Raw genomic sequence first — 21,530 nt, 5'->3', positions numbered from 1 at the left:
ATTTTCTCAAGGGCAACAAAGTGGAATACTCACATTAGAAATACTAATGTCCTGTGATATTTTCTAAAATTTCAAAGTGCTAACTGGAATCACATAGCACAGATTTGGTAAGAATACCATTTTTCTTCCTTGAAGTGTGTAAGAACCAGTTAAGATTTCAAAGTAATCAGAAAACATCACGGTCACAAATTACTAATTTGTTGAAGTTCCTATGTTGGGATTTGAACAGTGTTGCTCATCCAGTTCAAGATCCATTAGACTGCCGTATTTGCTTTCATGGAAGATGTGGATTGTTCTGGGATATGAATCTGTGCAATTCATTGCTACAGCAGGCTATGGAGGCTAGTTCTTTGAGTATATTAAAGAATGAGATGGGAGGTTCTGGAGTATCAAGGGGATCAAGGATTATGGAGAGAAAGAATGAGAATGGGGTTGAGAAACATATCAGCCATGATTGAATGGCAGAGTAGCCTCAATGTGCTGAATAGCTTAATTTCTGCTCCTACGTCTTAACAGCATTCTACACCATTCCAACTATGGTATAGAACGAACCACAGATACTGCACTGTTGTGGGATAATTGTATCCTGCCTTATCATTAATGGTTTCCATGCAACAGAAGAGGATAACCCATAAGGCAACATATTTATCAGCAGCCAGTTGTAGCCAAAACCTCCAAATATTTTGGAAAGTGAAATATACAGTCCTTTCAAACAATTGCCAGATCCACATGTCCACAACTGTAGAGACATTTCTGGTATTTACTTAGATTATCCAAATTATATTTGTTAATTTATAGTATATCTAAAATGTTTAATATGGTATTCTTGACCCATTTAACAGCAGATGAAAACCAGGATATTGTTAATTTGAAGCATTCATTGAAACTGAGAGGGGAATGTGCTGTCCATGTCCTGTCTCATTTTGAAATAACATAGCAGCTCAAGAAAATGGAGTCTAAAGGGTGTGAGAAGAGGGGGATTGGTTAGCTGGAAACTGAATTATTGTCAAAGTCAACAAAAAAAAGTTCTCTTAAAGCCAGAACATTTATGATCCAAACATTTCAAAGAATAGTATCAGTTTGAAGCCTCAGGATTGGAAGATCAACAATGTTAGAATGATGTGATTGTAACTTTCGCAGTTAATGTCTTTTTATTCTTCTCTGTCAATAGTGCAGAACATGTTCAGCCATTAGAATAGTGCCAGCTGGAAGAACTAGCCACCTTAATCTCACTTTCTCGCTCTTTCTCTGTTTCCATGTTACTGCGCTTCAAGAGCATATCCAAGTACGTTTTAAACATGATAATCACTACTAACCTCTCAGGTAGTGAGTTTCAGATGTCTACTATCTTCTGGGTGTACTCTCAACTCCCTTTTATGTCTTTTATCAATTAGTTTAAATTCAGGTTTCCTGTTTGTTGCCCTCACTGCTAAAGAATTGATACTTCATACGCACTTTATCCAGACCCCTCGATTAAATCTCCTCAGAAATCATCGTCAGTCTATCTGTATCTTTCTTCCCGACTAAAATTCTCAAAACCTGATGAAATCACTATAAATCTCCGACGTGCCTTTTCTGGTATGAACACATCTTCCTGTATTGCAGTGACCAGAACTGTACACAATTCTCTAGCTGGAACTTATATAAGCGCTTTATACAAATTCTAGGAATGTTTTCCAATACGGCTTACCTATCCGGAAAATCAATCTGATGGCAAGAGGATATCATATGTGATACAGCACGTGGTTCAAAAAGGCAGCTCACCACCTTGTTCTCAAGGGCATCAAGGGAATGAGCAATAAATGCTGGACTAGCCAGCGACACCCCGAGTGCCTATAAAGATGGGCTAAGCGATCCCATAATTGACAAATCAAATTTAAACTCTGTAGTCCCACCAAATCCATTTGTGAATGGTGGTGGGCAAATCATTGGAGGAAGAAGCTCCACAAATATTCCCATCCTTAATGATGGGAATCCTAGCACAGATAAAAGACCTATCATTTTCAGCCAAAAGTGCTGAGTAGTCGATCCATCTCAGTCTCCTCCTGAGGTATCCAGAATCACAGATATCAGTCTTCAGCCAATTCAATTCATGCCTCTTGCAATCAAGAAATGGCAGAAGGTACTGGATATGGAAAAAATTATGGGTTCCAACAACACCGCAGCAAGGTGTGCTCCAGAACTAGCTGCACCCCTAGCCAAACTTATGTAATAGTTACATTGGTATTGAAATAACTCCAGAGAGGTCAACATCCCATCACAAAGTCACCCTTTACTTACAAGTGCAAAGTGCATAGCTGTCTTCGTCAGAACCAGCTCTTAGTGTGAACTGAAACTTCAACATATCGATTTATTTTAATTTTTCCCCTCACATATGACCACTGCACAGTAGTAGTGCTTACATTTCCCCACATCACCCATGGCTGTGTGTGTATGGGTAGTGACTCAGTAAAATGACACCACTGTCCAAGAATTTTATTCTATAGTTTCCACTACCAGGAAAATACCCACATGGCTAGTGAAACATTAACAAGCAAAGTCTAAAATGGGTAATGCGTAAGTCAAGTAAATGAAAGGGAGAGTTTGAGATTATATCAAAATAAAATTGGAGGTGGAAACAAAGCACTCTATGCCCCGAGGTACCCACCACCCTCTTAAACGCTACAGTTTACATCTGTCGGTCGGGCATCCCAGATCAGGCCTGTTAATCTTGTCTAATTAGGGAACTCATATTCTATGAGGTCCATCTGGCTGACATTGTTACAATTGCTACATCCCTCCCCCCATGTCCCGAGATGTAGACCCATTGTTTTACTTGTAGCCTCTTCTGGGGCATTTCCACACTGGATCCCATTCCTCTGACTTAACCTTGGATACAGGTGCCTGCCAGACAGTATCCCACCTCTTGTGCGCAGAGTACCTTGGAAAAAAATCATCCTCTTCTTCAAACAGTAAAGGCATGAAGCTATGATATTCTCTGCATTCATATCAGACTCCGAGGTTTCTTCAGCAGTTAGGTGGAAGGGGAGAACCCATGGGTTCCAACAGACTTGAGCTGTTCTGAGTGCCCAGGTATGCTTTACTTCTGTCCTATGTGTAAGTTTGCAGCTTTTTATGAGAGGACCCCCTCACCTACTGAACATCGTATGTCATGGAACTTGACTGCGTGTCGACATGCCTCTTATCCATGCATGGCTATTTCCATGGTTTTGGCAACAAACTTCATCCCCTGAAGTAAACTGTCTCTCGTGCTTAGAAGAATCTTGTGTTTGGCACTGGCATTCCTGATATAATTTCAACCTCCATCCTGGTCCAGGAAGATCACATTTAACTTGATGCGAGTCTTTTCCCCATTAGCAACTCTGGTGAAGCTATCCCTGTAATTGCATAAGGGGGAAGTGGAATAGTTTGGTGTCAAATGAAGCTGTAGGCTGTTTCTTTAAGCCTGCCTTCGAAGTTCAACTGTTTTTTCCACCAGACCGTTGGACAATGGATGGTATGGAGCTGTCCTTATATGCTGAATGCTATTCGAGTTTCAGAAATACTCAAATTCCCTGCTGGTAAATGATGGCCCATTGTCTGTAACCAACACTTCTGGGAGCCCTTGTACTGCAAAGGATACTCGCAGCTTTTCTATTTTGGTCCCAACGTTTGAAGAATAAACTCTATGCACATCCAAATACTTTGAGTGGGCCTCCACATGTCTGAGAATATAGGGCCCACGAAAGAGCATTGTCGACACATAACTGAGTCTGAGGTTTACTCGACTATCACCATGAATGAGAAGGGGGCAGCTAGTATTAATTTTTTGATTTTGTTGGCGCTCTGGGAACTGCCCCACCAATGTCACTATGTCTTCTTCCAATCCTGGCCACCAGCCATAACTTCTTGCTAACATCTTCATTTTGGACATCCCTAAAATATCTTGCAGTTCAGCCAATATCTGGCAGCGACCTTTGCTCAGGAAATCACTCGGTTTCCATAATAATATGTCATCCTCTACAATGATCTGTTCTCGCCGAGTCCAGAAAGGTTTCCATTCTGGTTGTGAAGCCTTTTTGGTGCTCCCTATCACCACCAGCTGCTTTAGTTTTGCCAGGGCTGGATCTTTTTGTCATTCACAGTCTGATGCTGTCAGCAATGACCGGAAGGCTATCCAGAAAGTTTAAACCAGAATGGATTCTTCCAGTGACACTACCATCAGTGGTGCATCTGACAGTGGGAGGCGCCTCAAGGCATTCGCATTTGCCATTTGGCCTCCTGGATGGTGTTCCAACTTGTAACTGTACACATTTAGAATAACAGCTTTCCACTGAATTTGACCTGAAGCAATGGGTAGCACAATCTTGTCCTCCGAGTAGTCCTAGCAGAGGTTTGTGGTCTGTTACTATAACAAATTTATGTCCATAAATGTATTGGTGGAACTTTCTCACACCTAAAGACGACCGCCAAACCTTCCTTCTCTATCTAGGCACATCTGCACTCTGCATCAGCCAAAGACTGGAAAGCACGTATTCTTGGGCATCCCTCTCTATTTGGTCATTTGTGAGCCTTGCCAACCTGACACCATACAGGGAGGCATTGCACCAGTTCTTGCTTGGAATCAGCACCTTAGACAATGATAGTTGCTTCTTCACTTCCCCAAAGGCTACATTTTAGCTACAGTTTCCAAACCTGATCCTTTCTCAATAGCAGATACAGGGGTGCCAGGACGGAGGCCAGGTTGTGTGTTAACCTTCCTTAATAATTCACCAATTCAAGAAAAGTCCTAAGCTCCAGTACAGATGTGGGAGCCAGGGCTCCTTTGATCATCCGCAGTTTATCTTGTTGATTGCATAGCCCAAGTAGGTCACTTGGGATGCCGAGAGCACACATTTTTCCCTTCTAAGGCATGCACCCCAACCCCCTCAGAGAAACATCTAAGGACAATATCCAAGTTCTCTAAGTGCTCTTCATTGGTCTTCCCTGTTATTAGCATATCATCCAGATAAATTGCAACCTGGGGTAGACTGTGTAAAATGTTCTACATCATCTGCTGAAAAACAGGAGACTGACGGTACCCTAAATGGCAGTCCAGTATAGTCATTCAAACCCTTATGGGTATTAACTGGAGCATACTTCTGAGAAACCTCAGCTAACTACAATTGCAGGTATGCATGGCTTGTCAAGCTTCATGAAGGACAGCTTCCCCTGTTAGCTTTGTATGCAAGTCTTCTATGTGAGGGATTGAGTATCTATCAAATTGTGAGAAGCAGTTTACCATTTGTTTAAAAGGTTGAACAGACCTATCAGGTTTCACAATCAATGTGACTGGTATTGCCCATTCAGCAAACTGCGCTGCTTTGATGCTTCACTTACCAGCCTTCTGATTTCAGTCTCTAATTTTGTATGCAAGGCAAATGGCACTGGGCAGCCTTGCAGAATTCTGGAACGGTTTCCTGGTCAACATAGAAGGTGGCCTTGGATCCTTTGACAGTCATAAGAGTCAGAGATGTACAGCTTGGAAACAGACGATTTGGTCCAAACTGTTCAAGCTGACCAGATATCCCAACCCAATCTAGTCCCACCTGCCAGCACTCGCCCATATCCCTCCAAACCCTTCCTATTCACATATCCATCCAAATGCCTCTTAAATGTTGCAATTGTACCAGCCTCCAGCACATCCTCTGGCAGCTCACTCCACACACGTACCACCCTCTGCGTGAAAAAGTTGCCCCTTAGGTCTCTTTTACATCTTTCCCCTCTCACGCTAAACCTATGCCCTCTAGTTCTGAACTCCCCTACTCCAGTGAAAAGACTTTGTCCATTTACGCTATCCATGCCCCTCATAATTTTGTAAACCTCTACGGTCACCCCTCAGCCTCCGACGCTCCAGGGAAAACAGCCCCAGCCTGTTCAGCCTCTCCCTGTAGCTCAAATCCTCCAATCCTGGCAATATCCTGGTAAATCTTTTCTGAAACCTTTCAAGTTTTACAACATATTTCCGATAGGAAGGTGACCAGGAATGCACGCAATATTCCAAAAGTGGCCTAACCAATGTCCAGTACAGCCACAACATGACCTCCCAACTCCTGTACTAAATACTCTGACCAATAAAGGAAAGCATACCAAACGCCGTCTTCACTATCCTATCTACCTGCAACTCCACTTTCAAGGAGCTATGAACTTGCACTCCAAGGTCTCTTTGTTCAGCAACACTCCCTAGGACCTTACCAGTAAATGTATAAGTCCTGCTAAGATTTGCATTCCCAATCCCTAAATTTTCATGAAAAATGTCCAGATATTTAATTAGGACTTCACTCAGGTAGCCATTTTCTAATCAAAAAATGTTGAGCCAATCAAGATGATTTTTCTCAACCAATCTTGCCTCATCAGGCTTGGGCCCGAGCTTTTTACTACCGTCAGTGACAACTGAACCAGCTGCCTCTTATCTGAGACTGGAACTGAAGTTGTACCCTTAATCTGTAAAGGTTCCCTAATAGACCTTGGCTAGACTGATAAACTATGACAAACAAAGGTTGGGGTCCAGAACAAATTTTGTTAAAGACTGGTTCTGCACTCACTGATACAGTCGCACCGGTACCTACCTTCATTAAAACCAGGTGACCATTTAACCAGATGTTTATTTTGATTGGGTCTGACTTTGATGTTGCTAAGCAATTTAACTCTTCCAACCCAGATGTAGGTGGGTTTTCAAGGGTGTGCACTCTCCTGGATACCAGCCTACGAGTTCTCTTACTCAATTCATACCTAGTGGGATTTTTTTGCTGTTGAGTCTGCATACTGCAGCAACTGCAATGGCTTGCTAGTCCGGATCCTGAAGAAAACATTAACCGTTTGGCCGAGGCTTGGCTTTGTTTGGGGGTTTTGCTGTGGGCTGACCTAAAAGCCCTCTGTTCAGGATATATCCTGAATGAAACTATTCCCTTTACTCAAGTAGTGTCTCTCAAGCCCAATCAGCCTGGTGATGGGCATCCACTTCTATCGGCATACCCTATAATTTATAAGTTCCACTTCTGATGACAAGTCAGCTGTAATACTTGTTTGAAGTCTAGTTGGGTTTCAGCCACTAAATACTTTGCATGGTTACATCATTAATCTCACATACCAAACTGTCTCTCAGCATCTTTGGGTCACATGCCTCGTCAAAAATCCTGACACTGATTCCTCTGGTTCTCGAACTGCTGAGTCAAACTGACAGTGTTGGAGAATTAGAGGAGGTTCCTCTAATCCCCTAACTAAATCTGTCAACTCTTGAAGGGTTTTAGTACCTGGTAACTCAGGAAACATTTCACTTCTCATAACTGAAAAAGCTGCAGCCCCATAAGCTGTCAGTAGAATTACACACCCCTTTTCATCTGCCCCAATGCCATTTGCCCAAGAAAAATATTGTATTCTTTCCAGATACTGGGCCCAGACTTCGATGGCAGGATCGAATGAGTCAAGCTCTCAAATAATGACTGATGCCGGAAATACTCATCCCAACTCAAAGACTGTTGCAAGCGAATTTCTTCAGGACTGTATTTTTTCTTCCTTCATTGCTACTGAAATAACTCAGTAGAGATCAATATCCCATCAATAAGTCATCCTTTACTTACTTGTGCACAGTACTTAACCCTGGGCCAGCTCCCTTCAAGCCAGCTCTCAAGAGCGAGCAGAACCTCTAAAACATCTGTCAGCCAGGGCTCACATTGTGAGGTCCATCTGGCTGATCTCATTACAATGTAGAAGATTGTCCAGATCCATCCAGTCCACACAAAAGTCCAACCTGACCAATTATCGCCTGTCTACTTGATTATCTGCAAAGTGACAGGTGGATAGTTGACTGTGCTATGAAGCAGCACTTATCCAACAATTACCTGCTGAATGAAGCTCAATTTAGGTTCAGCCAGGGGCACACCCCTAATTTCATTTTTTCTATGTCTGCACCAAGGCAAGAGTAAGAATGATTGTCCTTAACATCATGGCAACATTTGACAGTATTGCATCAAGAAGCCCTAGCAAAACTAGTGTCAATGAAAATCAGGGGAAACCTCTCTGCTGGCTGGAGTCATTTCTGGTTTCCTGGAGTCAAAGAAAGATGGTAGTGGTCAATCATCTTAGCCCCAAAATGTAAGAGTTCCTCAGGAAAGTATCGTAGGACCAACCTAGAATCTGTGGAATCCTATACCATAGAGGGTTATCAATGGTGGGTTATGATGTATGTTCAAGGCTGAGATAGACAGATTTTTAATCAGTAATGGAATTAAGGGTTAGAAGGAAAAGGTTGGAAAGTGGAGTGAGGATCATCAGATCAGCCAGGATCTTTCTTGATCGGCTGAGTAGACTACTTCTGCCCCTATATCCTGTGGTGTTATGGTAACCATCTTCAGCTACATCATTAATGATCTTCCCTTCTTCATAACATCAGAAGTGATTTATTCATTAATGACTGCATAATATGCAACACCAGTCATCACTCCTCAAACACCGAAGAAGCCACTGTCCATATGCAGCCAAACCTAGACAATATCCAGACTGAGATGGATAAATGGAAGGTAATGATGCAAGTGTCAGGCAACGATCATATCTGAGAAGAGAGAATCTAACCACCCTCCCCCACACATGCCATTGTTATGATTGAGTCTCCAAGATCCTGAGGGTTATTATTGACCAAAGCTGAACTGAACTAGCCATATAAATACTATGATGATAGAAGCAGATCAGAGGATAGGAATTTCTTAGCAATTAACTCAGATGGTGTGTTTCCAATGCTTGCTCACTATCAACAAAGCACAAGTCAAATGATACTCTCAACTTGCCTAGATTACTGCTGTTCAAACAGTCACGAAGCTCAACACCATCTAGGGCAAAGCAGTTGGCTTGAATGGCCCTCCATTCACCAACTTGAACACAAATGCATAGAGACTCAGCAATGTGGACTATGAGATGCACTGCAGCAACTCACCATATATAATTTCAGTTACATCACACTGTAAACTTTTGTTATAAATTGTGTCTTATGATCTTATACTCCACACCTACCTGATGAAGCAGCGCTCTAAAAGCTAGTTTCCAAATAAACCTGTTGGACTATAACCTGGTGTTACATGATTTTTAACTTGGTACACCCCAGTCCAACAGCGGCATCTCCAAATCAAGACTCCTTAACAGCACCACCTATAAGATACCCTCCTTGCCAACAATGCCTGCATCCCATGAATGAATTTTTAAAAAATAAAAGTACTCCAAAGTCCCTCTGGATACTGAGATGTTCAGATAAACAATCTGTTAAGTATTTTCTTACACATATTTTCCACCTGAAATTCCTGACCATGTGATCAATTTTTGTAATATTTGCTGATTTCTCAATGTTGCCCCCTACAATACCAGCAACAGTAAGGGACATCTGCAAAAATCTGCAATACCCCTCTGGAAATCATCTTCCAATCTCAAAAATATATTAATTACACTTTCCTCTAAACCAATTTTTGTTCCAACCTGCCACATAACCTCTGATTCCATAAATTCAAGATACATGGCAAAAAATTTCCAAGTAGTCTTTGCCAATACCAGAAGTCTTTTCTATAGAAATTTATTTTAGAAAACTCTTTAAAAATCCAAAAGAACATGAAAGTTTTAGTTGCAAAGTTGGTTTAACATTGATCTCATATCAGGCCATTGCTAAAAATTGGACAGTCATAAACCAAAGGATTCAAGATTTTTTGGGGACAGTGAGGATGTTTCTGCCTGGTGCTATTTTCATTTTTTTTTAAATACCATTGTAATATCCTAGGTTAATTACAGCAGCCAAGCAATACTTCACAAAAACAGAAATTGCTGGAGAAACTCAGCAAGTCTAACAGCGTATGTAAGAAGAAAGTAGAGTTAGTGACTCTTCTTCATAAAGGGATATGGGTCAAATCTAATCTAATCTAATCTAAATGCTGATAAATGGGATAGGTGGCTTAGTGGTTAGCATGCTGCCTCAGGTTTGATTTCAGCCTTGGGCGACAGCCTGTATGGAGCTTGCACATTCACCCAGTGCCTGCCTGGGTTTTGTCCAGGTGCTCCGGTTTCCTCCCAGAGTCCAAAGATGTGCAGGTAAGGTGAATTGGCCATGCTAAATTGCCTGTAGTGTTCAGGCATGTGTAGGCTAGGTGCATTAGTCAGGGGTAAATATCAGACAACAGCATAGGAGAATGGATCTGGGCAGGTTACTCTTCGAAGGGTTGGTGGCGATTGTTGGGCCGAAGGGTTTGTTTCCACATCATAGAGATTCTATGTTCTATGTCAGATTGGGAGTCTAGTCAGCGCAGACAAGTTGGACCAAAGGTTCTATTAGATCCTGTATGAATCTATGACTCTATAACCATCGATATCTCTCAACCAAAATTTCAGAACTGCCCATTTCACTCGAAAAACATCACATCAGTGAAAACTCAAACTGGAGGGCAAATTTTGAACCACAGATTCACATGATAGCACTTTAATTGTTTCACCTAATTACACCAGGTTTAATTTATTCTCTATTGCTCATTTGTTATTACTGAAGATTTGAGAATATTTGGTGCTGATGCTCTCATCGAAGTTACCAGTAATGAGAGTCAGCGCTGATAGGCAAATGGATTAAATAGACATCACTCCTAAGCCCAATAGTTACAGCCAAGATTACTTATGTAGGCATTGCTGCAGTGACTTTCGAAATATTATTCCGTTTGTGCGATTTGCTAATGATTTCATCAGGATTTGAGCAAAGTGGAATTAATTAAGCCTCTATTTTATCTCCCCACAATCAGTCACCTAGCCTTCATCGCTGCCACAGTACCAGTGCATCCGGTGTTTAAATTTGGTGCAGAAATGGCAATGCACTGTCTGTAAATTATAGATTTTCAAATATGGTGCATTACAAACTGCAGCCTGCAAAGCTCATTCATAAACAAAGGTTTATTTCACAAAGGAGACTGCAACATTAGATACAAGCTACCAAAAAAGCCAAAGTACAGCGTAGGCAGTATGATTACAGATTATCCAATTTTCCTGTGCCACTAGGAGCCTAAATTCCTGCATTCTGTACAACAGCCAAACTTGAGAAATTGTATCTGGCCCTTTAACTCACAAACCTGTTATTGCTGAGATAAATAAAACTAACCTACAAAACACAAGTCAGAATCTCTCTAAGATTAAGATATTGTACTGAACAGAGGACCCCATAAAAAAAATTTTTTTTGGTGTTTGCATATCTTTAACACCCAACAGGATTGGGTATCTATGCAGGCAAGTCTCAGACGAGATATAGGGGTATGGCATTGTTCAACCAGCGCCAATTGCCCCCACAACGGGTAGAAAACCCTGGGTGTAGCCAGCATCGTATACTTTCACAACCACAGACAAAAAGTTCTTACAAGAATGAGAAAATACAAAGGTGGAAAAGTTTGAGCGTCCTTGTAGATGATCCCATGAGTAGAGATATAGCACCATTTGTGGGTTGTAGAGATACCAAATCCACTGCTTCTTGTGGAATATGTGATTCATTTGCACGTTGCCAAACACTAGCCCTGGCCATTCTGTTTCCTGTTGTTCTGGTCTTTTACAGTACAGTTGATGCAGATATAGTCCTCCTTTTCTGCTGTTTCTGAGGACACACCCACACAGATCTGGTGGAACCACTGGTTGCAGCTGCCATCACACTGGACCCAGTCAACCTATACATAAAAGGGAGACATCGTTTACTAACAATATCATCTTAATTCTACTTCATTATTCAAATGTGTTTTATAGAGCAAGAGTTGAATCTAAAAATAACAGATATTTTCACCAATAAGTAACTGCTATGGTATTTCATAATTCCCTCAAGTTACTTTTCAGGATTTCCATGTGAATTTATTGTTTCAGATACACTTGCAAATCAAAGGTACCAATTTTGATGTTTGTTATGCCTAGTTTGTCTGGAAATATGTAAAGATAGGAACAAGTGGCATAAATTGGTTGAAATCAGCTCATTTTGTGATCCCTAGATCAGATCCAAGAGAAATGGTCAAAATTTAGACGTAAACTCCACAAAAAGTTCATTACAAAATTAAAAAGTTTGGTATGGAAGATCATTTTACCAGTGGACAAACTGGAGCCCAGAATCCAAATAATGCTTGAAACCTGAAATAGAATCACTGGGCACAAGCCTCCAGACAGGATGCTAACCACAACGGTCTGATTTTAACAGGCATATGTGCCATATTTTGTGCCATTTTGTTTTTTCCTGTAGGTTCTTAACATTCCATTACATTGTACCTTTGTCAAAAGAATGTGTAACAGCTGAACCTAAACATCATTGTTACATTTCACATATGTCTGATTGATGACTGTACAATAAAAAACAAAATAAAATAGAAAATTCTGGAAATGCTGAGCAGGTTAGGCTGCATCTGAGGGAGAATTAGTCAACTTGACCTTTTCAGTACTCATGTACTAAGAATTTCTACCATCTTCTGTTTTCATTTCAAGAAGAGATACTAAATGTGTATTTTGCATTAGTGTTTCTGGGTAGGAGGGAAAGGAACAGAGTGGTCATTATGGGGGACTTTAACTTGCCCAACATTGACTGGAAATTATATAACTCTAGTATGTCGGATGGATCAAATTTTGTCTAACACGTGCAGGAGGCTTTTCTGACACAGTATGTCAAAGGGCCAACAAGAGGAGAGGCCACACTGGATCTGATGAACCAGGCCACGTGTTTAATTTAATGGAAGGTGAGCCCTTTGGAGAGAGTGGCCATAATTCAGTTACGTTTAGTTTAGCGATGGAAAGATTGGTACATGCCACAGGGCAAGAATTATCGATGGGGCAAGGGGAATTATAATGCGATTAGGCAAGACTTAGGATGCATAGAACGGGCTGGCAAATGCAGGTATAGCGACAATCGAAATGTGGAGCTGGTTTAGGAACAGATATTGCATGTCTTTGACAGGTATGTCCCTGTCAGGCAGGGAGGAAGTGGTAAGGTAGGGAACCATGGTTTACTACAGAAATTGCATCTCTTATTAAGTAGAAGGAGGCGGCATGTGTGACGAGGAGACAAGATGGTTCAAGTGAGGCAATGGAGTGTTACAGATTAGCTAGGAAGGATTTAAAGAACAGATAAGAGGAGCAAAGAGAAGACATGAGCAGTCTTTAGCAGTTAGAATAAAGGAGAACCCGAAAGCTTTGTGAGGAATAAAAGGATGACTAGGGTAGGAATAGGGCCAGTCAAGGACAGAAGTGCAAAGTTGTGTGTGGACCCTGTGGAGATCAGAGAGGTGCTAAACAAACATTTCTCATCGTTTTTCACTCAGGAAAAGGAGAATATTGTAAAGGAGAAGAATGAGGTATGAGATATTAGACTGGAAAGGATCGAGTTTAGTTACGAACAGGTGCTACCAATGCTAGGAGGAGTGAAAGAAGACAAGTCCCCCGAGCCGGATGGGATTTATCTGAGGATTCTCTGGGAAGGGAGGGAGGAGATAGCAGAGCCTTTGGCTTTGATATTTGAGTCGTCATTGTCTACAGGTTTAGTACCAGAGGACTGGAGGATTGCAAATGTTGTGCCCTTGTTCAAGAAGGGTAGTAGAGATGACTCGGATAATTATAGACCAGTGAGCCTTACTTCAGTTGCAGGAAAGAATTATAAGAGATAGGATTTATATTCATTTTGCAAGCAACAATTTGATTGGAGATAGTCAACATGGTTGCGTCAAGGGCAGGTCATGTCTCACAAACCTCTGAGTTTTTTGAGAAGGTGACCAAGCATGTAGATGAGGGTAGGGTAGCTGACATGGTGTACATGGACTTCAGTAAAGCCTTTGATAAGGTTCCACATGGTAGGCAGTTGGAGAAAATGCAGAGGCATGAGATCGAGGGTGATTTAGCAGTTCGGATTAGAAACCAGTGAGTCTTACTTCGGTTGTGAGTCAAGTGTTGGAAAAGGTTATTAGAGATAGGATTTACAATCATCTAGAGAGGAATAAGTTGATTAGGAATAGTCAACATGTTTTACGAAGGGTAGGTCATGCCTCACAAACCTTGTTGAGTTCTTTGAGAAGATGACCAAACAGGTGGACGAGGGTAAAGCAGTTGATGTGGTGCATATGGATTTCAGCAATGCGATCGATAAGGCTCCCCACGGTAGGCTATTGCACAAAATACGGAGGTATGAGATTAAAGATAATTTAGCCGCTTGGATCAGAAATTGGCTAGCTGAAAGACAGAGGGTGGTAGTTAATGGGAAATGTTCATCCTGGAATTCAGTTAAGAGTAGTGTACTGCAAGGATGTGGTTTGGTCCACCACTGTTTGTCATTTTTATAAATGACCTAGATGAGGGTATGAAAGGATGGGTTAGTAAATTTGGATGACACTTAGGTTAGTGGAGTTGTGGGTAGTGCCAAAGGATGTTGAAGGCTATAGAGGGACATAGGGAAGCTGCAGAGCTGGGCTGAGAGGTGGCAAATGAAGTTTAATGCAGAAAAGTGAGAGGTGATTCACTTTGGAAGGAGTAACAGGAATAAAGAGTACTGGGTAATGGTAAGATTCTTGGTAGTGCAGATGAGCAGAGAGATCGCTGTGTCCAGGTACATAGATCTCTGAAAGTTGCCACCTAGATTTGATTGATGTTACGGAGGAGTCTGGTCTGTTAGCTTTTATTGGTAGAGGGATTGAGTTTCGGAGCCATGAGCGCACTTTGCAGCTGTACAAAACTCTGGGTGCAGCCACACTTGGAGTATTGCATACAGTTCTGGTCACCGCATTATCGGAAGAATGAGGAAGCTTCCTGGGGAGATTTACTAGGATGTTGCCTGGTATGGAGGAAAGATTTTATGATGAGAGGCTGAGGGACTTGAGGCTGTTTTTATGAGAGAGAAGGTGGTTGAGAGGTGAGTTGAGACATACAAGATAATCAGAAGGTTAGATAGGGTGAATAATGAGAGCCTTTTCCCTCAGATGTTGATGGCTAGCATGAGAGGGCATAGCTTTAAATTGAGGGGTGATAGATATAGGACAGATGTCAGTGGTGGTTTCATTACTCAGTAGTAGGGGGGTGGAATGCCCTGCCTGCAACAGTACTAGATTCACCAAACTGAAGGGCATTTAAATGGTCATTGGATAAACTTGTGGATGAAAATGGAATAGTGTAGGTTAGATGGGCTTCAGATTGGTTCCACAGGTTGGCACAAAATAGAGGGCCTCTACTGCACTGTAATGTTCGACGTTGCCGGTCTACTCTTAGCGTTATGGAAAACTCCTCATGTCTGGGAAAGAAATAGGTATATTGTTGTGCAACCTATATTATGGCAGTCCACAGTGGAATGAACAACATAGGCGGAACTAGAAATATGAATTAGAGATATTGAGGAACTAGGATTGAAAGTAAAATAGAAAATCTCCAAGGTTTCCAATCTCCAATCACTGGATTGTAACTGAAGTGAGGTAGACAAGTAGGCAAGAAGATTAAACCCAGACGAATCAGAAACAGGTAAACTTAAAAGCAATGAGAGAAATATCACCGTCCTTATCAGAAGAGTGATTAGGGTACAAATTGGCAAAGTAACTCAGGAAGGGACAGACCTCAACAATGACCCTTGGCAAAACTGATCAACAGTGACAAAGAAAACTCTTCTCTAGTTGGAATCCTAAAAGGAAAAGTGGTTGTAGTGGTTGGAGACCAATCATCTCAGCCCCTGGACATTTCTGCATCAAGTCCTCGGAATAGTGTTCTAGGCCCAGAGAATCATACAGTTTAGAAGGGACCCTTCAGCCGAACTGAGTCTGTTCGTCAAAAATATAAAATTTATACCAGTCCCACTTAACAGCACCAGACCCACAGCCTTTTTTTAATAGAATTCCTAGTGTGTAAACAGGCCCTTCAGCCCACCCAGACCCATTCCTCTAGTACGCTAATTTACCCCTGACTAATCTAACCTACACATCCCTGATCACTATGGACAATTTAGCAGGGCCAATTCATCTGATCTACACATCTTTGGATTATGGGAGGAAACTGGAGCACCTGGAGGAAACCCACGCAGACACAGGGAGAATGTGCAAACTCCACACAGATAGCCAGAGGTAGGAATCGAACCTGGGTCCCTGGCACTGTGAGGCAACAGTACTAACCACTGAGCCACCATGCCACCCATTAGCCGTGAATGTTACAGTTCACACGCTTTTCCAGGTAGTTTTTAAAGGTTGAGAGTTTATCCACCTAAACTATCCCTTCAGGTGGTGCATTTCAGACTATTCTAAACTGGCCTTTCACTTTAAAATTATGCACCTTGCTATTAAATCTACAACTGAGGAGAACAGCTGTTTTCTATCCATCCTGTTCATATCCCCTCAAATTTATATACCTCTGCCAGAGTGCCCCTCAACCTTCCTGCTCCAAAAAAACCTGAGCTTCTCCAGTTTCCCCATATCGCTCAGAAGCTCCATCCACAGCAACATCCTGCTGAATCTCTTCTGCACCCCTCTGGCACAATCACATCCTTCTGAAACACTAGGAGATATGGGAACAGAATTAGCAAGTTTGGTCCATCAAGTCTACACCAATTGATCATAGCCGATATATTTCTCAACCCTACTCTCCTACCTTATCTCAGTAACCCTTAACCATCTCGCTCGGTCTTAAATGTCTCAACAACTTGGCTTCCACAGCCCTCTGTGACAATGAGAAATTACTCCACATCTCAATTCTAAAGGGTCGACCCTCCACTCTGACGCCATGGTCCTGGGTCTGACTCTCTCCTACTTGCAGAAACATCTTCCATAAATTTCAATTGGACCACTCCTCATCCTTCTAAACTCCACTGAGTACGGATCTAACCACTCCTCATATGACTAGACCTTCATTCCTGGGATCATTATTATACACCTCCTCTGGACTATCTTTCATGAGATACAGGGCTCAAAACTACACTCAATATTTCACTTGTGGTCTGACCAGAGCCTTATAGTCTCAGCAGTACACCTCTGTTCTTGTGTTATGGCTCCCTTGAAATGAACTTGCCTTCCTAATTACCAACTGAACCTGCATGGTCACCTTAAGAGAAGTCCCAGCTAGGACTTCCAAGTCCCTTTATGTTCCAGATTGAGGCCTTTCCCCATTTAGAAAATGGTCTTCCTACCAAGGTGCATAATCTCATTTTCTCACACTGTATTCCATCTGACATTTCTTTGCTCATTCTCCTACTCTACCCAAGTCCTTCCACAGACCCCCACTTCGTCAACACTCCCTATCTTTACATCATCTGTAAACTTAGCAACAATGTCCTCAGTTTTTTTCAGATTGTTAATGTATAACACTAATAGTGGTAGCCCTAATACTGACCCCTGTGGAACTCCACTAGTCATCAGCTGCTAGCCTGTCAAAAGACACCTTTATCCACACTGCCTTCTGCAAGTCAGCCAATTCTCTAAACAAGCCAAGACCTTATCCTAAAACCATTTATTTAAGAGCCTCCTGTACAGAACCTTATCAAAGGCATTCTGGAAATCCAAATAAAACAGGTCTACTGACTCTCCTTTGTATTAACTTGTTTGTTACATCCTCAAAGAATTCTAACAGATTTGTCAAGCATGATCTCCTCTTGACAAAGCCCTTGTTAACTCTGCCCTATTTTACCATGCATGATCAAGTACTCTGCAATTTCATCCCTAATAAAATGGACATCAAAATCTTACCAACTACCAACATCAGGCTAACTGGTATAAGTTTCCTGTCTTCTGCTTCCCGCCCTTCTTAAATAGGGGTGTAACATGAGGAATTTTCCACTCCTCTGGGACCTCCCCTGACTCCAGTGATGCCTGGAAGATAACCAAAACCTCTACAATTCCCTCAGCTATCTCCTTCAGAAGTCTAGTTAGTTGTTCAGGTCTTTCAGCTTTCCCAGATAGCACCCTCTCCTTAACGATGTACCCTTCACACTCTTGAAGTTCCGGCATTCTGCTGGTGTTTTCCATTTTGAAAACTGATGCCAAGTACCTGTACAGTTCATTTGCCATTTCTACGTTCCCCATTACGACCTCTCCAGCCTAATTTTCTAATTGCCCAATATCCACTCGACCTTTTAGAATCATAGAGATGTACAGCATGGAAACAGACTCTTTAGTCCGAATACACCATGCCAACCAGATATCCTAAACTAATCTAGCCTCATTTGCCAGCACCTGGTCCATATTTCTCTAAACCCTTCCTAGTCATATACCCATCCAGATGCCTTTTAAATGTTGTAGTTGTACCGGCCTCCACCACTTTCTCTGGCTGCCCATTCCATCCACGCACCATCCTTTGCGTGAAAGAACTGACCCCGAGGTCCCTTTTAAATCTTTCTCCTCTCACCCTAAATCTATGCCCTCTAGTTCTGGATGCTCTCTCCAGAGAAAGGACCTTGTCTATTTACCCTATCCATTGCCCCTCATGATTTTATAAACCTCTATAGTCACCCCTCAGCCTCTGATCCACAGCCTATTCAGCCTCTCCCAAACTCAAACCCTTCAACCCTGGCAACATCCTTGTAAATCTTTTCTGAACCTTTTCAAGTTTCACAACATTGTTCCCAAAAGGGGGAGACCAGAATTGCACACAATATTCCAAAAGTGGCCTAACCAATGCAGTGTACAGCCACAATAAGATCTCCCAATTCCGATAATCGATGCTCTGACCAATAAAGGAAAGCATATCAAATCCCTTTTCACTATCCCATCTACTTGCGATTCTACATTCAAGAAACTATGAACGTGCACTCCAAGGTCTCTTTGTTCAGCAACGCTCCCCAGGACCTTACTGTTAAGTGTATAAATCCTGCCCCGATTTGCTTTTTTAAAATGCAGCCCCTCACATTCATTTAAACCCCATATACCACTTCTCAGCCCATTGGCCCATCTGATAAAGATCCCATTTAGATGTCTATAAAACTCTTGCCATCTTTTATTTTACTAGCTACATACTCTCTAATTTTCTCCCCTCTAATTGCTTTTTTAGCTATCCTCCTGATTGTTAAAGACTTCCAAATCATTTTCATTACATTGTATGCTTTTTCTTTTGCTTTTATGTTGTCCTGTCAGGGTTACCTCTTCCTTCCCTTACTATGCTGCTTCTTCTGTTGTGGTTCTGTTCGCCGAGCTGGGAATTTTTGTTACAGACGTTTCATCCCATGTCCAGGTGACATCCTCAGTGCTTGGAAGCCTCCTGTGAAGCGCTTCTGTGATGTTTCCTCCGGCATTTATAGTGATTTGTATCTGCCGCTTCCGGTTGTCAGTTCCAGCTGTCTGCTACAGTGGCCAGTATATTGGGTCCAAGTCGATGTGCTTATTAATTGAATCTGTGGATGAGTGCCATGCCTCTAGGAATTCCCTGGCTGTTCTCTGTTTGGCTTGTCCTATAATAGTAGTGTTGTCCCAGTCGAATTCATGTTGCTTGTCATCTGCGTGTGTGGCTACTAAGGATAGCTGGTCATGTCATTGCGTGGCTAGTTGGTGTTCATGGATGCTGATCGTGAGCTGCGTTCCTGCTTGCCCTATGTAGTGTTTCGTGCAGTCCTTGCATGGGATTTTGTACAATACATTGTCCAGCATGAGCAAAACCATCGGGTCCTTCATCCTGGTGAGTTGTTGTCGGAGAGTGGCTGTTGGTGTGTGCGCTGTTACGAGTCCTCGTGGTCGCAGTAGTCTGGCTGTCAGTTCAGAAATGTTTTTGATGTATGGTAGTGTGGCTAGTCCTTTGGGTTGTGGCATGTCCTCATTCTGTTGTCTTTCCCTTAGGCATCTGTTGATGAAATTGCGGGGGTATCCGTTTTTGCCGAATACATTGTATAGGTGTTCTTCTTCCTCTTTTTGCAGTTCTGGTGCACTGCAGTGTGTTGTGGCCCTTTTGAACAGTGTCTTGATGCAACTTCTTGTGTGTGTTGGGGTAGTCGCTTTTGTAGTTTAGGACTTGGTCTGTGTACATGTTTTCCTGTATACCTTTGTGGTGAATTCTCCAATCAGTGTTCTCTGTACCATCACGTCTAGGAATGGGAGTTGGTTGTCCTTATCTTCCTCTCTACTGAATCGGATTCATGTGAGTGTGGTGTTGATGACCTGGTGTGTGTTCTCTATTTCTGTGTTTTTAATGATTACAAAGGTATCATCTACATATCTGACCCAGAGTTTGGGTTGAATTTGCGGTAAGACTGTTTGTTCTAACCTTTGCATTACTGCTTCTACTATGGAGTCCAGAGATGGGTGAGCCCATGGGTGTGCCGTTGATTTGTTCACTTATTTGGTTGTTGAATGTGATGTGTGTTGTGAGGCACAGATCCAGTAGTTTGAGTATGCAGTCTTTGTTGATAGGTTCCCCATCTTGTTCTCAGTTCTGCACAAAACACTACATAGGGCAAACAGGAAGACAGCTAACGATCCGCATCCATGAACACCAACTAGCCACGGAATGACATGACCGGCTATCCTTAGTAGCCACACACTCAGATGACAAGCAACATGAGTCCGACTGGGACAACACTACTATTATAGGGCAAGACAAACAGAGAACAGCCAGGGAATTCCCAGAGGCATGGCACTCATCCACAGATTCAAATCAATAAACACAACGACCTGGACCCAATATACTGGCCATTGCAGCGGACAGCTGGAACTGACAACCGGAAGAGGCAGATACAAAATCATTATAAATGCCAGAGGAAACATCACAGAAGCGCTTCACAGGAGGCTCCCAAACACTGAGGATGTCACCAAGACAGGGGACGAAACGTCTGCAACAAAAATTCCCAGCTCAGCGAACAGAACTACAACAACGAGCACCTGAGCTGCAAATCTTCTCCCAAAGTTTGAATGCTTCTTCTTCCATGGGAAAAAATTCTGCTCTGCCTCCTGATTTACCCCATAAACACCTGCCATTGCTGCTCCTACCTCATATCTTTGTAGTCACCTTCACTCAACTGTAATACCATGACATCGGGTTCCAGTTTCTCCCTTTCAAACCGCAGGCACAATGCCTGTGCCTTCGTAGGCTCAATCACAAGCAGCTCCGGGGAAAAAAAATTCAAGACATTCCACAAATTCCTTTTCTGGAGATTTTGTCAGTCCACCGATATTTTGAAGTCCCCAATGATTATTGCAATGGAGAAAGAGAAAATACTGGAAAATCTCAGCAGGTCTGGCAGCATTTGTAAGGAGAGAAAAGAGCTGACGTTGCGAGTCTAACTGACGCTTTGACAACATCAGTTCTTTTCTCTCCTTACGGATGCTGCCCGACTTGCTGAGATTTTCCAACATTTTCTCTTTTGGTTTCAGATTCCAGCATCCGCAGTAATTTGCTTTTATTATTATTGTAATGGTGCCTTTCATACATGCTTTTTTTTTAAACTCTTGATCTAGTTTCTTCCCCATATCCTGACTATTGCTGTGGACAGGAGGCCTACTTTTATTTTTATAAGCATGTGAATTTAGCAGGGCATGGCTAGGAAGTTTGCAGATGCCACCAAAATTGGTGGTATAGTTGACAATGAAGGTTATCTGAGGGAT

General features: G+C 42.2%; 1 protein-coding gene across 2 annotated transcripts in view; it reads right to left on the bottom strand.

The window, feature by feature from the left end:
• Positions 1–10,911: 10,911 nt before the first annotated feature.
• LOC132828478 (lysine-specific demethylase 5B-like) overlaps positions 10,912–21,530 on the bottom strand; it is a 215,027-nt gene continuing 204,408 nt past the window's right edge. Inside the window, exons 27-28 of one of the 2 annotated variants that reach the window (XM_060845644.1) lie at positions 14,037–14,144; positions 10,912–11,684 (exon numbers count right to left, since the gene is read on the bottom strand). In XM_060845644.1, the coding sequence (XP_060701627.1) occupies positions 11,532–11,684; positions 14,037–14,144 (261 nt within the window). In that variant the 3' untranslated portion in view covers positions 10,912–11,531. The remainder of the gene's footprint in view (positions 11,685–14,036; positions 14,145–21,530) is intronic. The other variant, XM_060845645.1, reaches the window with a different exon arrangement.

Source organism: Hemiscyllium ocellatum, chromosome 26 (assembly GCF_020745735.1).
Source record: "Hemiscyllium ocellatum isolate sHemOce1 chromosome 26, sHemOce1.pat.X.cur, whole genome shotgun sequence".
NCBI classification, from domain to species: domain Eukaryota; kingdom Metazoa; phylum Chordata; class Chondrichthyes; order Orectolobiformes; family Hemiscylliidae; genus Hemiscyllium; species Hemiscyllium ocellatum.
The sequence above is the reverse complement of the archived record's forward strand: the minus strand, read 5'-3'. Positions and strand labels throughout refer to the sequence as shown.